At 38.8% G+C, this 20,747-nt stretch overlaps 1 protein-coding gene across 5 annotated transcripts in view; it reads right to left on the bottom strand.

Annotated features, from left to right (window-relative positions):
• Window positions 1-7,533: 7,533 nt before the first annotated feature.
• Window positions 7,534-20,747, bottom strand: part of RXFP2 (relaxin family peptide receptor 2) — a 29,914-nt gene continuing 16,700 nt past the window's right edge. For 4 of the 5 annotated variants that reach the window (XM_084506922.1, XM_084506923.1, XM_084506926.1 and 1 more), the window contains 8 exons: window positions 20,472-20,543; window positions 19,103-19,174; window positions 18,915-18,986; window positions 14,829-14,900; window positions 13,141-13,370; window positions 11,214-11,624; window positions 9,474-9,692; window positions 7,534-8,257 (listed from right to left, as the gene is read on the bottom strand). In XM_084506922.1, the coding sequence (XP_084363048.1) occupies window positions 8,022-8,257; window positions 9,474-9,692; window positions 11,214-11,624; window positions 13,141-13,370; window positions 14,829-14,900; window positions 18,915-18,986; window positions 19,103-19,174; window positions 20,472-20,543 (1,384 nt within the window). In that variant the 3' untranslated portion in view covers window positions 7,534-8,021. The remainder of the gene's footprint in view (window positions 8,258-9,473; window positions 9,693-11,213; window positions 11,625-13,140; window positions 13,371-14,828; window positions 14,901-18,914; window positions 18,987-19,102; window positions 19,175-20,471; window positions 20,544-20,747) is intronic. The other variant, XM_084506925.1, reaches the window with a different exon arrangement.

Genomic DNA, 20,747 nt, shown 5'->3' with positions numbered 1-20,747 from the left:
CTTCCTAATTGCAGGTGGAACCTAGGCAAACACATTTCCTATGTTGTTTGTGGGTCCTGGCAATGTAAGAATCTGGCATCTTATTCATGCTGAGAGCAAGGTCTGGTCCAAACAGAAATACGCTCAATTCAGCCTTCTCAGGAAAATCAAGGATGAGTCAATTCTGAAGGGACTTCAGCCAGTGGTGCCAGAAAGTCTAGGTAGTTCAAAGCTGAATACTAGAAAGCTAAATTTAGCAGTGTTTTTGTTTTTGTTTTGTTTTGTTTTTAATCCTGGAATAGTAAAACTTAAAGTCTGTCTGTGTTAGATTATAAACTGTTTAGCGGGGACACTATAACTTTAAGCACAACTAAACTTTTAAGTATCTGTGGCAACAGTAATAATGGCACAAATAATTTATTTTCCATTTTATTTCTACTTGATTTCCACTACCCAAAACCATGAGTAATACTGCAAGTTACCAAGATGCTGGCTCACAAAGCAAGCTGACCCAGCTCTGAATATACTTCTTTAAAGGATTTGGTCTGCCCACCCACAGTGACTGAGAACATGGTTTTGGCAACAAAATTTTTAAAAATTGCTGTGATTATTAGATTAATTAATTAATTAATTAAGAGGAAATTGACTCCCAGTGGCTTCACAAATGTTTCTATGGTTTCTCAAAAGCTGAATGTATCCCTAAGGAAAAAAATATGCTTTTTGAAACATGTCTGACAATCTTTTCATAAATTTTAAGTCCGTTGAGCTGAACTACGAATTCAGTGGTTTGTGCTTTAGTGGAAGCCAGGTAATGTGCACTTACCTTTTGGAGGATTTTGTAAACTATCTGTTCATTACAAAGTGTCATTATGAATATCAATGAGAAATATGTTCTATTATATGTATCTGCTTTCAAGCAGACATTGTCAATAAAACCTCAAGCAGACATTGTCAATAAAACCTCATACTTTATAAAAACTACCTGCTTTCTCTGATACTAATATTTCAAAATATTAAAACTGAAAGAAACTAACTTACTTGTGGCTGCTTGTTTACTATTTGCATTTCACTAGACTTATAAGGTGAAAGAAGACTTTTTTCAGTCTGTTTCCAAGTTTCTTGTATGAATACACAGGAATAGTTGAGTAAAAAATTGGTGTTCATACTAAAAATCATTAGTATTGGGTTTCAGATCTATGGATGAAGAAGAGTAAAACATAGGAGTTTTGTTTTGTTTTTTTAGTAATTTTCATATTCAATATTTTGATACCTTTTTTATTCTTCCTTTCTTAAGGTAGTTGTTAAGATTATTTTGAAGGAAAGAGAGGCTTTTGTCTTTGAATGTCCTTTGTGCCTTGTTTAAAAATGCTTCAACACATAATTAAATTTCTGCTGGTGCAGCTCCAGGGAGCATTACCTGAATCTCCACCTGTGGTCTCATGACCTGTTTAAGCTGATACAAATCTTGTTGGCCACTACAAGTGGCACCACTGCACTTTCCCCCATCACTGGTTGCTTATTCCTGACCCTTCCCGTGCAGCAGTGCTGGGTTTCACCTGGTTCTTCAGTGAGCTGAGCCAGGGCAGTGATAAAACTGAGAGGCAGCCCTGCAGAAAAGCCTGTTGTAGCACCAGCCTGGTAGATTGGCCTAGGGCTGCTGCAAAATTGCATTTTCTATTCACAGAAAAAGCTGTACAGGTGGTTTATGTAAAACTTTTCCCTCTCTCTCCCTCTCTCTTGGCCATGGCATCACAGATTATATGTTAACCTCCAGTTGGAAGTCTTAATGTAGTCCATTACTTCTCTACAGGATAGCCTAAACTACAAGTCGCCAAGGATTTTCAAGCAGAGCTCAATTTAAAATGATTGCATAGCTGATTTTCTGCAAGATTTAAATGTGAATGTCCTGTTTTTGTTTAATAGAACATGAAATATGGTGGTATAGAATAATATTAGAAGCATGAATGCCATTCCCACAGGATGAGGCACAACACAGCAACAATGGAGATTCATTCAGTGTATGTGTTCATAGTCTATGTTTAGATATTGCCATCCTGGAATAACATTTCTCTCAGTCTGAGTGGATCTGATTGTTGTTTTGAGGGCCAGATTTATGGTAGTCAGCAAATGAAGGATATTTCCCTGTATGACTGTTGTCTTACTCAAGGTGCACAACTCATTCAGGGAGGGGAAATGGTAACAGAAATGTCACAGATGTCTCAGTTAAAACACTTCTGCCATGTGCCATCCAGAGACACACTTCAGAGTCTGTGTGCTTTTTGGATTTCTCCTAGACCCTCAGCTGAAGAGCCCTGGTCCAATCTCATCCTTTTTATCTGTGAAACTGTCTCATCCTGGGCCACCCAACACCCCAAAGTGAAGCTGAGGGACCCTTTCCCATTGTGTAAGTATTGTGTAACAGAAAGAAGTGTCAGAGAACATTTTCATAGGCTGACAAAAATAAAAAAGCAAAACCAAAAACAAACAAACAAAAAGCCCAACACTTTACCCTCTCAGTACATATACCTCTCAGTAGCAACAACAACAAAAAAAAAAGGGTGAAAAGGTTGTTAGGGTGAAAACAGAGTTTTATCCTGTGGGGTTATATATAGGTGATTCATTAGATTTATGGCAACACTTTTTGCTGTAACAGTGGATACTGCTGTGTAGTGCTCAATAACTCTTTTGCACTTAAATTGCATATCGGTCCATCTACTTATGCTATTTTAAAAATCACTTTTTGCACAGACTTTCACTCTGTCTTGTCTCTTGATATCGATGATAATCCAAATGTCTCTAATACTTTAAAACTGCCCCTGTTGAAAAACAGGACAGCAAGCAGCCCCCAAATAGCAGGATTGTTTTGGACAGCATAGTCCTGTGGGGAAAGGCCAGGCTGTAGCAAAGCTACCTCGAGTCCCTGAGGTCTGCAGGGTCTGTAGGGATGTCCTGCTGTGGTCACAGCTCTGTTGCCCTTTAAATAGCTGCAGTGTGAGCAGTCCTTGCTGTGCGGCCAACTGCTGCCGATTGATGCAAAAAACATTACAGCCTTGCTGGCAGTGGCCAGTTTCCTAAAGAAGAAATTCCCTGGCTATCCCTTGAATAATAGCCCTTGAATAACTCTTGGCCATGCTCCCACAGCACTGGGAGGTGCCTGACCCGAACTGTGACTGGTGTCAGTTTTGGTGGCATGCATCTGGCATGGCAGAATGGCAGATGGCGCTTTGTCCAGGGCCTGGAGCTGTTGGGAGCACCCTGCTCTCCTCTTTCCCTTTTCTCAGGGACCACGGGGATCAACGTGGGTGCTGAGAGGCTGCAGCAGGAGCAGCTCTTTGCCCAGAGCAGTGTGGTGGCATGCCAGGGGGTGTGGGGAGGGTGAGTCAGGGCCAAGGCCAGCGGGGACTTCTTATGGATGAGGCAAACCCTCGTGGCATATTTTTAGTGCCTGAGGGCCTCTGGGGTCACATATGGTACATTTGATCAGGGCAGTCAACATGAAGATGCCTGAGACAGCCTTGAAGGTGTGGTCTCTGGGATTGTTTATGGCATTAATTGTTAAGTAAAAATAAAGCACAGAGACTGCTGTTATTTTTAATAGTACTATCACAAACGGCAAAAATATGTCTACTAAAAGTGAACTCTTTTCTTAAAATACTTTTTTCCCTTGCACTGAAGGCTGCTCACATTAGAGAAGTGACTAAAGAGCTATTGTCGCAAACAGGAGAACTGCCATGCTAATTTCTTTGTGCTGTGCTGCTTGGTGAACCTTTACAAACGAGATTATTTACTCTCCAATTCCCCCATTGTCATTCTCTCACCCCTTTCTATGTGTGGTAGCAAAAGCAAAACAAAAGTAACTAAAATGTCAGCTTCTGAAAAACAGCATTTCATTCAGCTGCACGATTTTATTGTCAATGCACACAAACAGAAATGAAAAATAATACAGGAATAAAATGAAGGTGGAGAAAAGACAGCAAACAGCAGTGAAGATAAAAAAAAAAAAAATAGAGATACCAAACCTTGAAAAAGGAGAGCATCTTGCTTCTTCACATTAAACTCTTTAACTTTAGTTTTTTGTCTTGTCTTGCAATAAGGTGATGAAGTAGATAGTGTCATAACAAGCATCAATTACACTGTACTTCAGGAAGTGTAGGCTTGGTTGCAATCCCTAAAACTCTGTTTCTGGCAAAATTCCCATAATGTTTTTGGTTTTTGCTGTCCTTTTCAAGGAAGGAGGAATGTTACGTAAGAGATTCTTGCACTATTTGCACTTTTGTTTTTCTTAGTGAGAGTCAGCTTATAAACAAAGATGTTTTTAAAAAGTAATTTTCAACTGGTGTGTACAATCAGCACTGCAACATTTCAGCTTAAATGCAATGGGTATTCCCATATGATTTTAGGCTGCAGTATAGACAATGTTGGCATACTGCTCATATCAATGGGCACATCATCCTGTTTGACCTTTCAAAAACTATTGATGTTATTGATTTTTTAAACAGTAGAATAATAAAGGAAGGTGGCCTAAGCCATGAATATGCTTTGGTGAAGCCTTTTTTGAGAATGAAGAGACTCTCTTTTGATATATAATTTATTTAAGGCATCTATGTGCTTGAATGCAGAGACATAGTTCAACATTCAATCCACCATCACCATCATCTATCATACTGAAGTCCATTTTAAGGATTTATTCAGAAAGGAAGGTGGCTGACTTTACTTTCTGTTCCATTATTCATGTGTTGTCCTGAGGGGACCTTTGTTTACATTACATTATGCCTCATGAACAACCTTTGTTCGGAAAAGGAAAACTAAGTGTTTTTATCTTGAACAAACAATGAATAATGCACCATATTTTAGAGCTATCCTAAGGGCACATACTTACTGTAAAACAGAAAACATTAAAAATGCTGAACAGAATGGGTTTCTGCAAGAGTTTTAAAATACCTCATCCTCTGAACATAGCTGACTGCAGCCAAAGTCTGATCCATTTTATCTCTTCTTTTGAGTAGGGAGACGATATAAAAGATTACCATTTAAAGGATCTAGCTTTTAGTAAGAGTATCTCCTGTTAGGATTTCCAGGGCTGAAGAGCTGGCTGATCAGTAATTTACTGATGAAAGAAACAGAGGCATGTTCTCTGCTGCCATGCGGCTTACAACATTGAATCTTAAAAAACTTCCCTGCATTGCATACACTTGAACAGTTCACATGTTCACCATTCACCTTCAGTTCCTGCTCCATTGATTCATTTGTCATCGATCATTTACTAACTGTGAGGGACAATAAATGATTTTCTTTACCACTGTGCTCTGTCAAAAATTATATTCTAAAGCCAGCTGTTAGGTTTTCCTACTTGGTTGTTAAACAGATCCCAGTGACAACAGAGTAAAAGTGTATAACACAGTACAAAGATGACTATCCTTTTAGTTCTTCATGGTGAGGGATTGTATGAGCAAAATTTGTTCAACACAGATGTCCTTCCTTCCTTCCTTCCTTCCTTCCTTCCTTCCTTCCTTCCTTCCTTCCTTCCTTCCTTCCTTCCTTCCTTCCTTCCTTCCTTCCTTCCTTCCTTCCTTCCTTCCTTCCTTCCTTCCTTCCTTCCTTCCTTCCTTCCTTCCTTCCTTCCTTCCTTCCTTCCTTCCTTCCTTCCTTCCTTCCTTCCTTCCTTCCTTCCTTCCTTCCTTCCTTCCTTCCTTCCTTGTTTTTCTTTGAACACTGTCTCCCATGACAAAGCAATGTCAGGACATGAAGGACATGGAGTTCCTGGTGGGTCACCATGAGCCAGCAGTGTGCCTTTCTGGTGAAGACCAGAGCTTCCTGGGCTGCATTAGGAAGAGCATTACCAGCAGTTCATGGGAGGTGATCCTCTCTGCTCAGCCCTGGTGACACACATGTGAAGTGCTGGGCCCATGTCTGTGCTCCCCTGCTCAAGAGAGACTTGGACATACTGAAGCATGTCCAGGGAATGTTCATGAAGAAGCTTCAGGGAGTGGAGCAGCTCTCCCTTTTTTACATCTTTTTGGGGAGGACAGTGCTATCAAGGTTTACAACTTAGAGAAAAAGAGTACTAGTGTTGCAAGAAGTAAATAGCTTGTAAGTTTTAACAAAGAGAATTTGATTTTTGAGACATTTAGTGAGAAAAAGCTTTCTTCTTTTATATTCATAGGCAATTCAATTGCTGCAAGCAGAAAGTGAGAAAACACAAATTGGAATTGATTTGCTTATTTTTAATAAATGGTGTACCTTAATAATGATCTGTAGGAACAGATTACCAGTGGATGTGGAATATTGTTCTCTCACTTTAGGTCAAGTTTCTGTGGAGAGTCAACACTGGATAAAGATCAAGTTCTACTTGAACCAAATGTTCAAGAAAAAAACACTCCTCCTATGGGATTGTTATATCCTCCTCTAGGGGCTCCTCCTATAGCACCTTCAGCAACCAGAACCTGCTTCATCTCCACAACTAAAGCAGAGAAACCACCAACACGAGCCAGCAAGCTGCTATACCTGCTCTGCCCCACAACTCCTGCTCTACCGTCAGTAGGCAGACATTGAACCCAGGAGGCTCCTTAGACCATTCAGGTCAAGCAGGACAGGGTCTAGCAAATTAAGGCACCAAGTGGGTTAGGAAGTACTGGAAAGTAGGTCAGCTGGCTCACTAACTGAAAGGATCTTCCAATACCTAAATGCTAGTTAAGATATCTTCAGACAGAATCCCATGCTGAAATGTGCGCTGTGTGAACGCTTGGGTCAAAACCTCACAGTTGTGCTTACTGCCACAGTACAATGACCTTATTATTGGATTTCACCTCCTGCCTTTGTGGTGGTTCAAATATATGCATTTTATTGCAAAGTCTGGGTGGGCCTGGAGCATATATTCAGTCATTTCATCTCAGGTGAGAAACGTTAACTCTTCAGGCTTTTCCTCATTTTTAGCAATGAGCCCATACACTTGTTTTTTGTTTTCCCATTTCTGGATCTTCCTCATTGCTCCAAACTCCTTTTGTTTGTTAACACTGCAAAATGATTTATAAACAGGTGCTTCTGAATCATTTTTGGAGCTTTCTTTAGTAAATATTAAAAAAAAAAATAATGTAAAAGTTGGCTGAAAGCTTTGCTATACTCTTTTTCTAAGAGTTTGACTCTTCTATTTATAACAGGTAGGCAGCTCATACGCAATGAAGTCAAAATATAACTAAGGTGGTTATGAAAACATAGCTAATAAAGGTGAATTGTTCTTCCTTACAAGTGCTTGAGTCAGCCCCATAAATGCTCCCACAAACCTGTGCTCACCCATGCTGCCAGGATGCCTATGCTTCATAAAAACTGATGCAATGAAAACTGAATCGACTGCTTTCAAGGATCATTCTGAGAGCTTCATTATTTAATTTTTATTTCAGTCTGGGCTCTGTTGCTTACACAGGAAGTTCACTCAACTTTTAGTGCCTTAAAATATTATAATAACACTACTCAGCTCTTGCAGTTCTGAGTAGTGACTTTATGTGCACAAAGAGACATTCACCACTCTGCAGAGCCCCCGTATTACTTAAATCTTACAAGATTAATATAGATTCACATGTTGCATAGAATATTCTGGCCTTTTCCCCCCACGAGCTTCCAACCTTGGGATAAATACTTCACCGTGAGGATATATCCTTAAATTGCTAGTACAGTCAAAATGAGACAAATGTTCTAGAAAGGTCCTTTGCCTTAAACTAATATATGATACAAAGACTATATCTAACAAGTACAGATGCACTGACCCTCTGGGGAACAGGGATGAAGAGTTGCAAAGTATTGCCACCTTTAGCCCCAGTCCAGTCTGTCTGTGTTTCAAACTATAATACAAATCTTGCGTGATAAATACAACAGTTGTGTTTTTATTTTCCAGGAAGACGCATACAGAGATGGTAATTGCCAAAAAGACTCTTCATAGGGATCTCAAGGAGATTAGCACAGTTGTAAGGCAGTTAGGTCCTCTTTCCATTATCATGATGACAAACAACCACATGTAAATTGGTGAAAGTCAGCACCATCCTCAGGAATTATTTTTGTAAAAGTCCAAGCTTAAATGAAGAGCTATGGGCGAGGGAATCGTCTGTCTGCATGACTGAAGTGGCCAAGACTTTTTCATTGCTTCTGAAAATTGCCCTCCTTCGACGACTGCCCAGTGACTGCTTTAGCTTCTCCTTAAAGAAAGTAGTTGTGAGAGTATAGAGGATGGGGTTCAGGGCACTGTTTATTGGCAGAACAAATATCACTATCCAGGAAGTGACAGTGTCTAGGAAAAAATATGAGATACTTAGTATGCTCTTTTGTAAGAACACTATAGGAGTAAGCATGTCTTTACATCCTTTTAACTTTGTCTTTCTTTTTTTAACTTTATGTCACCTTATGTCATTTTTGAAGAATTCTACCATACTATCATTTTTTACAAGAAAGGGAAACCCTTTCAATGTTGCTCAATGTGTTTTTCATTGAGCTCACCATGGGTTTTGATGAGATGGAGGAAAAAAAAAAAAGGACTTTTTAACAGAGAGTGGCTTTTATATATATATATATATATATATATATATATATATATATATATATCTACTAGAATTTAATAAAAGCACTAAATGTGAACTGAGGCCCATCTCTCTTTAGGAGAGTATTTAATATAAATCTAAATCCCCTTCAATACAAAATAATATAAAATCAACCTCAGTAATACCTAGTGTTTACATTGCAGTGTTCATCAGTAGGGCTCAAAATGCCGTACAAAAGCCACCATCAGAGGGGTGAAGTTACTCACTCAGAAAGCCATGAACTTTACCATCCTGAATCCCACTTTACCCATAGTTGTACGTCTGCTGCACACCCTCATGGTGGACATGCTTTATCTTTAACTACCCACCTATAATCACTTTTTTCCTGGTTATGCAAATGGAATAAAGTGCTGCCAGTGAGGCTGAAAAGGTTTTATGATAAAACCATTGTCAATTTACTACATTTCTTTAATGCCTTTCATCTTGTGGGGAATTATTTACCAATTTTCTACAAACATGAGGCATCAATTTTGTAAAATTATAATGGGAAAGCAGGATGCCTTCATTACAGTGTTATCTGTTAGCAGCTGCCAGGCTAGCAAGACTGCATATAACCAGTGCAGTAGGGGAGAGCTATGAAAGCGTGCATCTCTTTACCCTCTCAGGGGCAGATAGGGGACAGCGTCGTCCGTGATGGACTTACGGACTTACTCATACATATTACTGTGAGATTTTGCAGCTGTAGAAGAAAACTTCTTTGCTGGGTAACCTATTCTTGTTCTCACATACATACATGCATTTAAGGTTTTATGTATTTACTTTAAAGTTCAATTTCTGAACCTAGATGAAGACAAACATTTTGGGTAATACTTCCTCTTCACCCATAGCTTGCTAGAATTCCTCTGGCAGAATTGGTTTGCTTTAAACTGAATCTTTACCAAAAGAAATCTCACTCTTAAACGGCATTACCTAGAATTTCCACCTGGAATAAGGAGAGGATTTTAATGACAAAGACAGGAATCCAGCAGATGGCATCAGTGAATACAATAAAAAAAAATCGATTGGCGATGGCAACATCTCTGTGAATGTGACTCCTCATCTCTGATGTCTGAAGGGCCGTTTTTTGAATGGAACAAAACATGCTGACATAGGAAAATACTATGATGACGAAGGCGAGCAGGTTCACACCTGTGGGAAAACAAGATGGAAATCAAATGGCATTGAAATGATGACAATAGCTCCTCTCTCCCCTTTCTCCCACCACTCCTGTTTGATTTTCCTCCATTGCTTGGTTAAAATTTTTATGTTAGGAGCAGCTCCTCAATATTGTCAAGTGTCACACAGCCCGCTCGCATACCACGTGTTCCCATCTGTTACACAGTGAGATGTGAACAAGTTGTAAGAAGTTACTATAGAAACACAGTTAATGCACACAATGGGGGGGCTCATGATTCCACAGAGATCTGATCTCCCGACTAGAAATGCTGCGATAAATCTGCACCAGAAAGTGCCTCCAGGTCTCTAGCATGGTGATGAAAGAACGACATATTCCCCAGCAAAGTGACAAACCACTCTAAAGCGTATGTTCATTTCAGACAGCCTTCCTCAGTTCTGTATAAATATCCATCGCAAATTCCTGATGGAAGAACATGTGCAGAGCAAGCTGTGCAACTTGGATTTTAATCACACGGTGCTGTGTTGCAGAGCAAGACTTTTAAAAATTCATCAGATGGCAACTCTGCATATTGGAGTGCTCCAATAAAGAGCTGAAAGCCATCGAAGGAGCCATTTCAGTCAAGATCCCAGCACCTGAAACAGTCACTTGCTCAGAAATATGGATCAAAAAAAAAAAGTCAAAGAATTGAAAAGCATAACATGATCATTTTATTGATGGGAAATCATTACATGAATTTGATTTGACATATGTATTGCATTTTTTACTTTCTACTCAATATAATTCTAAACAAACTACAGCTTTCATCTTTCAGTATGTAGGTTTTCTGTCTTGAGATTGAGAAATAAAAGGTAAATGTATGTGTATTGGCAAAACAACCTATACAGCTTAGCAAATGCAGGTCACGGAGGAGATCGTTTGGCAGCAGTTTGAATAATTTTCAGTCTTTGCTGTGAGCGAGTGCTCAAGCTGAGCATAACCAGTTCATACATATTTCAGACTGAAGTTTCTGGTTTTATTCTGTTTCTTTCAAGTTTGTTTTATATACATACATTTAATCATTATTCGTTGCCAGTATAATGCACATACAGCTATACTTTTAAAGTTTTATCCTGTGTTATTTATATCATCACAGTTTCCTGTGATGCAGTGAAAACGATGCTGAGCAGTCGTTGAAGGTTGCTGATGTTACAGATTTATCAAAATGAAAAGGTTTCAAAACGAAATATAGTTAAGTAATTGCATGATCTCACTGTTATTACCCAAATTCCTATTTTCTTCTATGTCTTCTCCTCTTCTTTGTTACATTCACATGTGTTTTGTTAAAAATAGGTGCTAAACTCTTCAGGTAACAGACCCTTAAGAGTGCAGCCAGCACATGAGGCTCTGGTCCTCTTGTGTGCCTTTAGAAACTGCTGTAACATGAACATCAATAGTGTACTGAAAAGTGCATCTACCAGTGAGTATTCATTAGGTATTTTTTCTAGTAAAATCATATTAATCAGTAATTATGACACGTTAAAAATTAAACTTACCAAGAAAAATACTAAGGGAATACCTGTTGCCTCCAATTTCTTCCATTCGATCAGAATTCAGTGGGAAACAAACTCCATTTTTCCCATAATAATTTCCAAAAAAGTCCACATCCCAGAATGGGATTATTGCTATGACAAATCCAGCAATCCATATGGATATAAGAATCACTATTGTCTTCTGCTTTCCAGGGCGGATATTACTGAAGGGAAAGACAATCACTAAATACTTTTCCAAGGTCAGATATGTCAACAATAGGACTGAGACCTCTGTAGATAGCATGGCGATGAACCCCATGATATGACACGGTAAACTTTCCATCCACAGCACAGCATATTTTTTATACTGTCCACGGTATTTAACATCAAAAACTCCAATGAAGAACAAATACACCCCCATTAGACAATCAGCACCTATTTAAGAAACAGATTTCACAGTTTACTGAAAATAGCAACGAAACACTTTATGTATATCATACTTCTGTGCCTAGCCAAACTCTAGCTGGCATACAAAAATGATTTAACCCAGTGAGAATTCACTGCTGCTAAGTCATGTGATATGGGGCTATGAGCCTCCTGGTCACAAATGAATGGAAGTTCTGCCCATTGGGGATCCCACAGGCGCATATGCAAGGACCTTGGGTCAAACTCCTTGGCTGTAGCCAGCATGGTGGCTTTTGGGGACAATGCGATATTGAATCCCTGCATGTTTGGCATGGAGACATCCAGCCCTGGAGAGAGGCCACAGCAATGTTTGGGCACTGAGCAGGGTCCAGATACAGCTGTGGCAGAGTTTCAGCCAGGAGCAAGCTACAAGTTTCCCAGGGAGAGCGTGGAAGACTTGACAGGTCTACGGCACTACACAGTAGTGTAATGACACCATGTAATAAATGACACTGTTATAAAAAATACACAGATGATTTCTGACATCTTGCCAGGGATTCACCTCTTCTAATTTTACACATCCACAATATGTATCTACCTACAGTATCTATCTAATTAGAATTAGGCAAATTGCACAATCCATTGACTATAACAAGATCTCAAAGTGACTAGTTCATAGACATCTGCACTGTAACCATCGTAAGTCAGGCAAGATAAAATCTTTCATGTGTGAAGGTAACGTAGTCAGAAAGCAGAGTTTATAGGCTTGGCTAACTTGAACAAAGAGATGACAAGCAATAATAGGTCCTGTATGATTTTAAAGGGTTAACCACCAGGAAATAGCATCACCCTATTGCACCATAAATTTCAAGGAAGTAGACTTGGCCGCAGAAAGTCTGAATTCAGTACCCCATTTCTATTGGCTCCAGGGTTCTTAATTTGGGAAGGACTGCTGGACAACATATGGTGCAATTGTTTGGAAGTAATCACTTTTTCTGAGTTGTGAAATATTTCAAAAATAGTAGAAACACTTATTATTTCTGGTGCCAGAAAAGGGCATATGATGATCACAGAATAATTCAGATAGGAAGTAGTCTACCACTAGCTGGTTTGTTCATAATCTTTAATGCAGAATGAAAAGTAGTAAATAATAAAGTAAAATGTTTAAGTTTCATAGGTTCTTTGTGCACATCTTGAGTATCTAAAATCAAGGAACTGAAAGACCTTAGCTATTTCCTGGCATTCACTTTCATTTAGAATATTGGAAAATAGTGCAAAAATAGATAATGCATAATTTTAAAAAATGCATTGAAACTAGTATATTCACTTATATTCGTGCCCAGAATGCAAACTGAAATTACTGAGGCATACTTAATGCTATATATAGTTTAAGAAGTAGTATATACAGTACTGTATTAACTATACAGTAGTATATTATTTTTATATATTATATCCATCATATATATACAGTATATTACTTTATATATGTATTGACTGTACTAATATACTAATCTATTTATTATGAATACCTTTAATGCATACTTACAACACAAAATTTTGATGGACAAGGCATGTGTCTCATTTTCTGCTTTGATAAATGATCTCATTCCAATGACAAGAAGATTTCCAAAGCATGTAACACAAGCTATGACCCACACAAATACTCGCAGAACATTGTTACCTAAGAGATCTTCAAAGGATGAAATCCCATCTGTTAGCGGCATGCATATTCGCACATGGAGTGCATAGGAGCAGTAGTGAAACTTTTTGAAGTAGCTGAAAAGGAAAGAAATTACCATGTAATGTGGGTTAAACACAAGTCACGGCTCCATACCAGTTATGCAGTTATGTGCCCTTTGTTCATATATGACTTGAGAGGAATGGTCAGAGCTGATAGACTTGTTTTCACAAACCTTTGAAGGACTTTGCTAATCTTTTTTTAATTTTATTTTACTTTATTTTTTGTCAGTGTGCAGGTAGTTGCTGTCCATGCAAAGGTGCTTGAGAAGCAGATATTTTACTGTTCCCTGGCAGAAGGATTTTGCCTGCATTAACAGATCATGAAATGTCTGTGGAATGACTTAAATTTGGTAATGAACATTTAAGGATTTCAGCATATCAGATCATAAACATTCCAGTTCCTTGACCATTCATTATTCATATAAATATTTCTCTATTTCAGTGGCAGTGCTTTCATAAAGAAGGCCTGTAGGACAGGCCACAAAGGCTCTAACAGAGTAAAGCCTGCAAGGAGATGGTTGTTTTGAATTGCATCCTTACAGCCTGCTGGCTTCTGGAAGATTTGAAAATATGTTCCAGTGTTTTCTGAATACTGGATACAAAAATGTTTAAAGTTAAACCTGTCCATAAGTGATGTTTCTTTTTATATTGAAGAAATACTGCACAGTGACTCAGTGTTAAAGAAACAAAAATATCAAAAATCAAACCCAGTTCTTGTATTTATCAGTAATTCAAAAACTTCCCATTTTATTTGTGAAACGATACTGATGAATAAAGAACAAGAATATCAAATATAAAAACTAGGATAGATTTACAAATGAAATTCTAACATGATTGAATTGTGACTTGTATGAACAATGGTTTATGAAAATTTCTCATAAAGAAGGACACTTTAAATATTTAAAGAGACACAGGCATTTCAGTATACACATAGAAGTGTGATGTTCCTGAAGCTGTTTGCCTCAAATCAGGGATAGTAGTTTAAAGGCACCCGGTGTTTCTGGCATCTAGCTGTGACATATTGTGAAGAGAAAAGGCATGTTTTATGATACCAAGATAAAATGGTTGTATGGCACACATTCTATCTTCTTTATCAACATATATGGCTTTTACTCATGTTCAAAATACAATTATTTTTCCGTTTCCTGAGTCAGTTCCCAGTTTTGATGCTCCTGAATGACATATTCTACTTCTGCCTCCTAAGCTTAAGGCTACAGGAACTCCCAAGTAAGCAACTAGTTTCATTTATTCAATTTCAGCCAGAAAAAGAAGTGTTAGGGGCAGAAAAAGAACTGGTGTGACACAATTTAGAAATGAGATAACTAAACAAGAAGCCTGTTTCCTTTCTCTGTTTAAAATACTAAATCTATTTTTTTTTCCAGAAATTGGGCTTCCTGTTGAAGTAACTTGGAAACACAACTTGGGATGGTTTTAGACATTTTTGCATGAAATAAAACCCACGTCATTATTCTTTCTTTTATTTTGCATACATACATGTGGGAGAGGTTCCTCATATGCTGGAACATTCTTGCATTTATATTTGGAATCTCAATCATTTCCAGGTCTCTGTAAAATATGTAAATATGTAAATGTTATGATCTGTAAATTAATTATATGCAATAGGGTTTTCTTTAGTTATCAAAATTAGAATTACACAAGTGAGCATTTTCTTAAACCAAAGATCTTAAAGAAACAATTTTATGGCAAAATCCTGACTGTATTCAGTAAGAATGATCCTACTACTGTTTATCACAGAGCTTTTTACTGGAAGATTGTGTTATTGGGATATACATTTAACCTGAGCTCTCTTTGCATTTAGGCCATTTGACAACCGATGTACAAAAAATGACTTGCTGATAGAGGTTTTTGTTCCTTTCCTTGGGTGCTAAGCTTAGCTGCTCACAGCAGTGCAATTTAAAGCCTTATTATTACAAACCTTGGCCAAAGGGCCTTCCGATCAACAAAGGAGTCAGAGACCTGGAAACATTTAAGAAGAGGCAGAAATAGAAGACAGCTTCTGCTATAAGAATCAGAAGAAGAGAGGAAGAAATAACACAAGAAGGCAAAATGTATAATTCTCTCAGCTTTTCCTTGGGGAAGGGGGAATTCCCCTCTGTTATTCAGAATAACATTGCCCTGCAAGTTTTTGATAAGAAATTCAAGGTAGTGGGAGGTAGCTGTGGGCCAGCTGAGGAACAACAAGGACTCTAAAGATCTTTTGCGTCTAGATTACTAGAAGCAGCAGCTGTGGACAGTACAGACAGGCCTCCCCTTGGAAGGAAAGGCAGTCACAGGGACAGGCTAGTAGCTCACAGAAGTTGGATATTTTGTCACATTTTGCGAGTGCTGGCAGAGATGATTTGCACAAACCACAGCTACTAGCTGCCTAGCAGCAGAAGCTGCAGGAGGGAATGATTCAAGCAATGGTGTGTACAACTTGAAGGACAAATCACTAGAGCGTGTGCTTGCAGGTGAGGACCAGGTCCTTCTCCCACTTGCCACCCAAAGTGTTAAGATGACTTTTTTTTTTTTTTTTTAATTTTATTGTTTGAGTAGGTTCAGGTGCCTGTGTTGGGTTTTGTTTCACCTTACATCAGGCCTCCACACTGTAGTTAAGGCTGGAGTTAAGTCTCCCTTAGAGCCAGAAGGGAGACTCTTGTCCTGCAAGGCTTCTTTCTGTCTGCTGACTGTAGAGGGAGCCTCAGAGAGAAGAAGTCTTTAGAAAAATAAACTACAAATAAAATATATCAAAAAATTTAACATTAGAAAATATTAGGTTGAATAACCAGGCAGACATCCACATTATGTCTGCATTGGTAAAATGAAGAGGGACAAGACCCAGGCATGGTCCATTGGTCTAGTGGTCCATTCTGCCCAGCTGTTCTGGCCCTTGTGAGCTAGCATTGCCCAGGGCGATGCTGAGCAGAGCCTAAGGAGAGCAGGTTATGAGCCATTCACCATTTAGGCAAAGAACCACCCACCCACCTTCTGTCTCTGACATCACATGGTTCAATGGGACTTGCTGACTAGGGAGGGCACATACCCCATACAGGAGGGAAGATGATATTAAAAATCCGTAAAAATAAAATGCCAGTATAATATTTTCTATTACATATATGCAAGCAAAACCAGTACTAAGGTGCATTCAGCTCTTTAAAAATCCTAATGGTGACAGAGCCCTGAAAAAGACACTTTGTATACTGAATATATTCACAAAGCATGTCCTGAAGCATCTGAAAGCAAAGCTTCATTCTGCAGTATCCCAATAGACTTTCAGTGTACAGATACAGTACCAGGAGGGCCTGTGCAGGAGAGTTAGCAAGCCCAGCAAGGCGAGAAATAGTGACAGAAGTTCATTATTTCACACTTTTGGCTAAAATGGAAAAACAAAAGAAGCAATTGGAATGGGTTGTTGATTAGCTGTGATTTGAACAGTAAGACAGTCTCCTGACATAGGCAAAGCAAACTAACTGTATGCCCCTGACAGAAAGGGAAATGCTAATGGAAACCTGCCATGTTCTACGAGTCCATTGCACGATGCATGCACTGCAGGTACTGGTGTACTTGGACTGCAGCTTACCATTTTCACCAGAGGATTCGGCTGAGATTCTTTTTGGTTCATGTTCAAGCCCAAGCTCAGTGGCATTATTTTTCCCCCCCACAAGATTTTAAACTTTAAAAACTCTCTCTCTCTCTTTTTTTTTTTGGATTATATACTGTCTATCCCATGAAGTAAAATGCCTGTCATCCTGTCAGCAAGTCTTGTGGAAAAATGAATGCGTAGTGAGAGCACTTTGTTCTGGTTAATTCTAACCCAGTCGGATTTTTGGGAGACTGACATTATGTCTGTCTTACATTCTTTGTTCCTGTACTGCATGTTCTGAGTTGAAAACGCAGATCAGACAATCATTTTGACAGGCAGGCAGGTGGTACTGTTACATTGGCAGCAACATATCTATCACGGTTAATGTGCTCTCAGATTGAAATAACTACACTTTTCCCAGCTGGTCAAGGTTTATATAGCAGCAGAGCATGTCTCTGTCCATATTTCAAAACAATGTCCTCTGTTAAGGTTACTGTCTTGTCCCTGTGGTGATTTATGGACTGGAATATTGATATTAAGTTATACTTACTGCATTTAGTTCTGTGAATAATAGTGGTACCAAGGGCTGTATTGCACTTCACAAAGAACCTCAAAGGAAGTTATTCTGGCACAGCTGCCACATGATAGACTCACTTATCCACAAAAAAGCACTTCATATGCCCTGGAGACACTTGTTTGAGATGCCCACAAAGAAATAGCTAATATGGCACAAGACCTACAAGAGTCCTGTGGCCTTCTGGAGTAGGAGGTGACAACCAGGAGGGGTAGATAGATTTCCAAGGGCATCTCCAATGACACCAAAGTCCTACATGTTGTCAGCTGGATGAGTCAGTGGTGAATACAGTCAGGGGCATCTGGAAAATGGTTTGTCTCAACATAGACCAGATTTTGGTTTGAATTGCTCTTCAGACTAATACTCCATCAGGCATTACTTGACATGTCCTGTGGTATCTGAGACATCCATGTGGGCAGACAGATAGGACGCAGGGCCTGCGAAAGACCAAACACTTCCAGGAGTGGCAGCCAGGAAAAGTACAGCAGGGATCTCAAAAAGCAATGGTTTCCTGAATTCTCTTAAATTGTACCCTTACATTAATGATTTTAGACACATTACCCACCTGTTACCCATGGACACTTCACATATAGGGTCTATGAAGAGGAACTGAATATTATCCTGTACACTGACTTCAGCACAGTGTTTTTAACTGTATGGCACAGGAGAAAATTACCAAACAATGAGTTGCAGGAAAGCTGTCCAGATTCATCATTAGGATTAATTCAGGATGTTTTCCTGAATTAATTTTCCTGATGCTTAACAAAAAATAGTGTGAACTGAAGCTCAGCTATTTAAAAGTAACACCTCATTCTTCTTCTGGACAGCTTTTTAAGAAAAAGCCATATAGCACAGAATTAGTTTTAAAAAGATGTTACACTCGTGTTTTACAACCCTGAATCCAATAAAATTAGATGTTCTTTTAGATGAGTGAATCTTTGTGAATTAAAGAAGAAATAACAACAATTCTGACTTCAAGCTTTGTGAAAAATACTTAATTAAAAAAAAAATGTGGTTTTCAACACGTGTCATCAACACAATGAAGTGAATATTTTATGAACCACCACAAATTAGATTTTATAGAGGTTCTAAAATACTTCTTACAATTTATTTAGGTCCTGATCTGCCCAGGTAGCCTAGCTGTGCTTCTTGTGTAATTTGTTCTTTATTTATTTGTATTGTTTGCTCCTAGCCTCATCATTTGTGAATAGCAGTAAAACTGAGCAAACTGTATGGCTGTAAATCATGCATTTTGGCCTGCTATCTTAGGGTGTTGAGGACTCCTGTAGAAATAGAAAATTAAAGTACATTCAGCATCTAATCGAGTGACAATCAGTGTTCTGCAATTCATTAATATTTCTCCTGGAAAGAAAGGATATTATTTAGCGTATTATGCTAGTAAAATATTTCTGGTTTTACTTACAATGACTGAAGCTGCTGAAGGCTTTCAAAGTGATCCTCTGAGAGGTGAGAAAGTGGATTGAAAGACAGATTCCTAAAAGAAACAGAAACTGTTTCTAACTTTATTAAAAAAAAAAAAAAAAAAAAAAAAAAAAGACAAAATAAACTATTACATTTAAGTTCAGTTGGGAATTCTCATTTATAACTTACAGCTTTTGTAAATACTTCAGATCTTTGAAAATATAACGTGGCAATTCTGTAATCCTGTTGTTGGACAGATCCCTTCAAGAAACACAGAGAACAAGAGAAATCAGATTCATCCCCAATATTCCACCATCCATTTCAATATACAATCTTTAAAAACTTGAAGACACAGATTTCCTTCTTTTCATAGGTGAGGAGGCACACTACCTTGCTTAAAAGTCTAATAGCAGCAAAATTATCTTTTATAATTTTTTTGTTCATCCAATATTTCCTTGCTCTAATTTTATCCATAAGTCATTTTGAAGCCAGTCGGTACAGGCACTGATGTTTGGCAATTGCTAAACATGGATCATTTTAGCTCTGATTCATCATACCTCATTCAGCTGAGGTATCTAATTTGGGAACCTGGTTGCCTGAGGGTCTCTGTATAATTTATGAACTTAATCATTGCTGAGAGGTGAGATGAATCAAGGCCTAATTACATAGATGTGAAGCTTTCACATTTAATATAGGTAGAGCGTGGAAAAAAACAAAGCAAAATAAATACAAATCCCACGGTAAAGACTGTTTTTGGTGAACAAGCTATTTGTTTCATGGAGTTTCCACCATGCCAGAAGATCAGTGTCTTTAACAAATGATTCTAGTTGCTGTTCTCTTCCAACAGCCTTTAGCAGCCCGTTTCAATCACTCGCATCTTTCCAGCCACTGGTGACTTTCCTTCCAGCTTTCCCTTCTCTTTTTGGCTTCTGCTCCTTCCGCAGCCATTCTCTGTCCCTGCCTAAATACACCGTGCCAGATAACGAGGTAGCCAAGCCCCAGATGCAGCGTGGTGCTGCTACATGCAGGTGAGCCTGACGCATCCATGCTCATCCTTGGGGGAAGTGGCAGACTAGCATCTAAAAGTAGCTGAAAATCTTAAAGCTAAAGGGAGGAGGCTGGTCCACCTCCATAAAGCAGCCGTTGTGTCCCATTTATTTTTCTGTAGAGTATACAGGGAATAGAGAGACCCTCAGAGTGATCCAAAGAGACTCAGAAATGCTGTTGGCTCTGGAAGACCCTGGTGGAGTTTCCAGGAGGGGAAGGAGCCTGATGGTCACTTGGATACAGGGGGATCTTGTTTTTTAGCCCATACATTACAAACCGTGCCTGCTGCAAATCCCAGAAAGCCTCACAATCAGAGGTATCAGGTTCTCCTTCCCCATGGTGCTCCCTAAGGCGCTATACACAGCTCCCTCTTGCTGGCCTCTTCCTGGCCTCCAGCCCTTGCTTCTGCATGGCCTGCTGGCCCACCTTTAGCAGGAAAGGGACAACACACTCACAGATGACAGGCATTACTGCTCGCACACTATCATTTAAAAAACTGTAAAAAGCTCACAATTCCCCCAAATCTTTTAATGAGGAAAAGGTAGATGCCGGCACAAAGTGAAGTTGATTTCCACAAAGAATCCTGTAAAAGAAAATATGTATTAGCCTAAATACCTAATGATTCAATTTAATACACAGGGCTAATTTTGTGTTTCTGTGTCACTACCTGGCTTTCTATTTTTTCAGTTGTATTAGACCTTCCATAGGACCCTGGCTAATTTTTACAAGCTGTAAAAGTTGCAAGGTGTGTTGCGGTCACTGCAAAACAAACCTACACAAGGCTAAA

This window comes from Aythya ferina (assembly GCF_964211825.1).
Source record: "Aythya ferina genome assembly, chromosome: 1".
Classification (NCBI taxonomy): Eukaryota; Metazoa; Chordata; class Aves; order Anseriformes; family Anatidae; genus Aythya; species Aythya ferina.
Note: the sequence above shows the minus strand (reverse complement) of the source record. Positions and strands in the feature narration are given on the sequence as shown.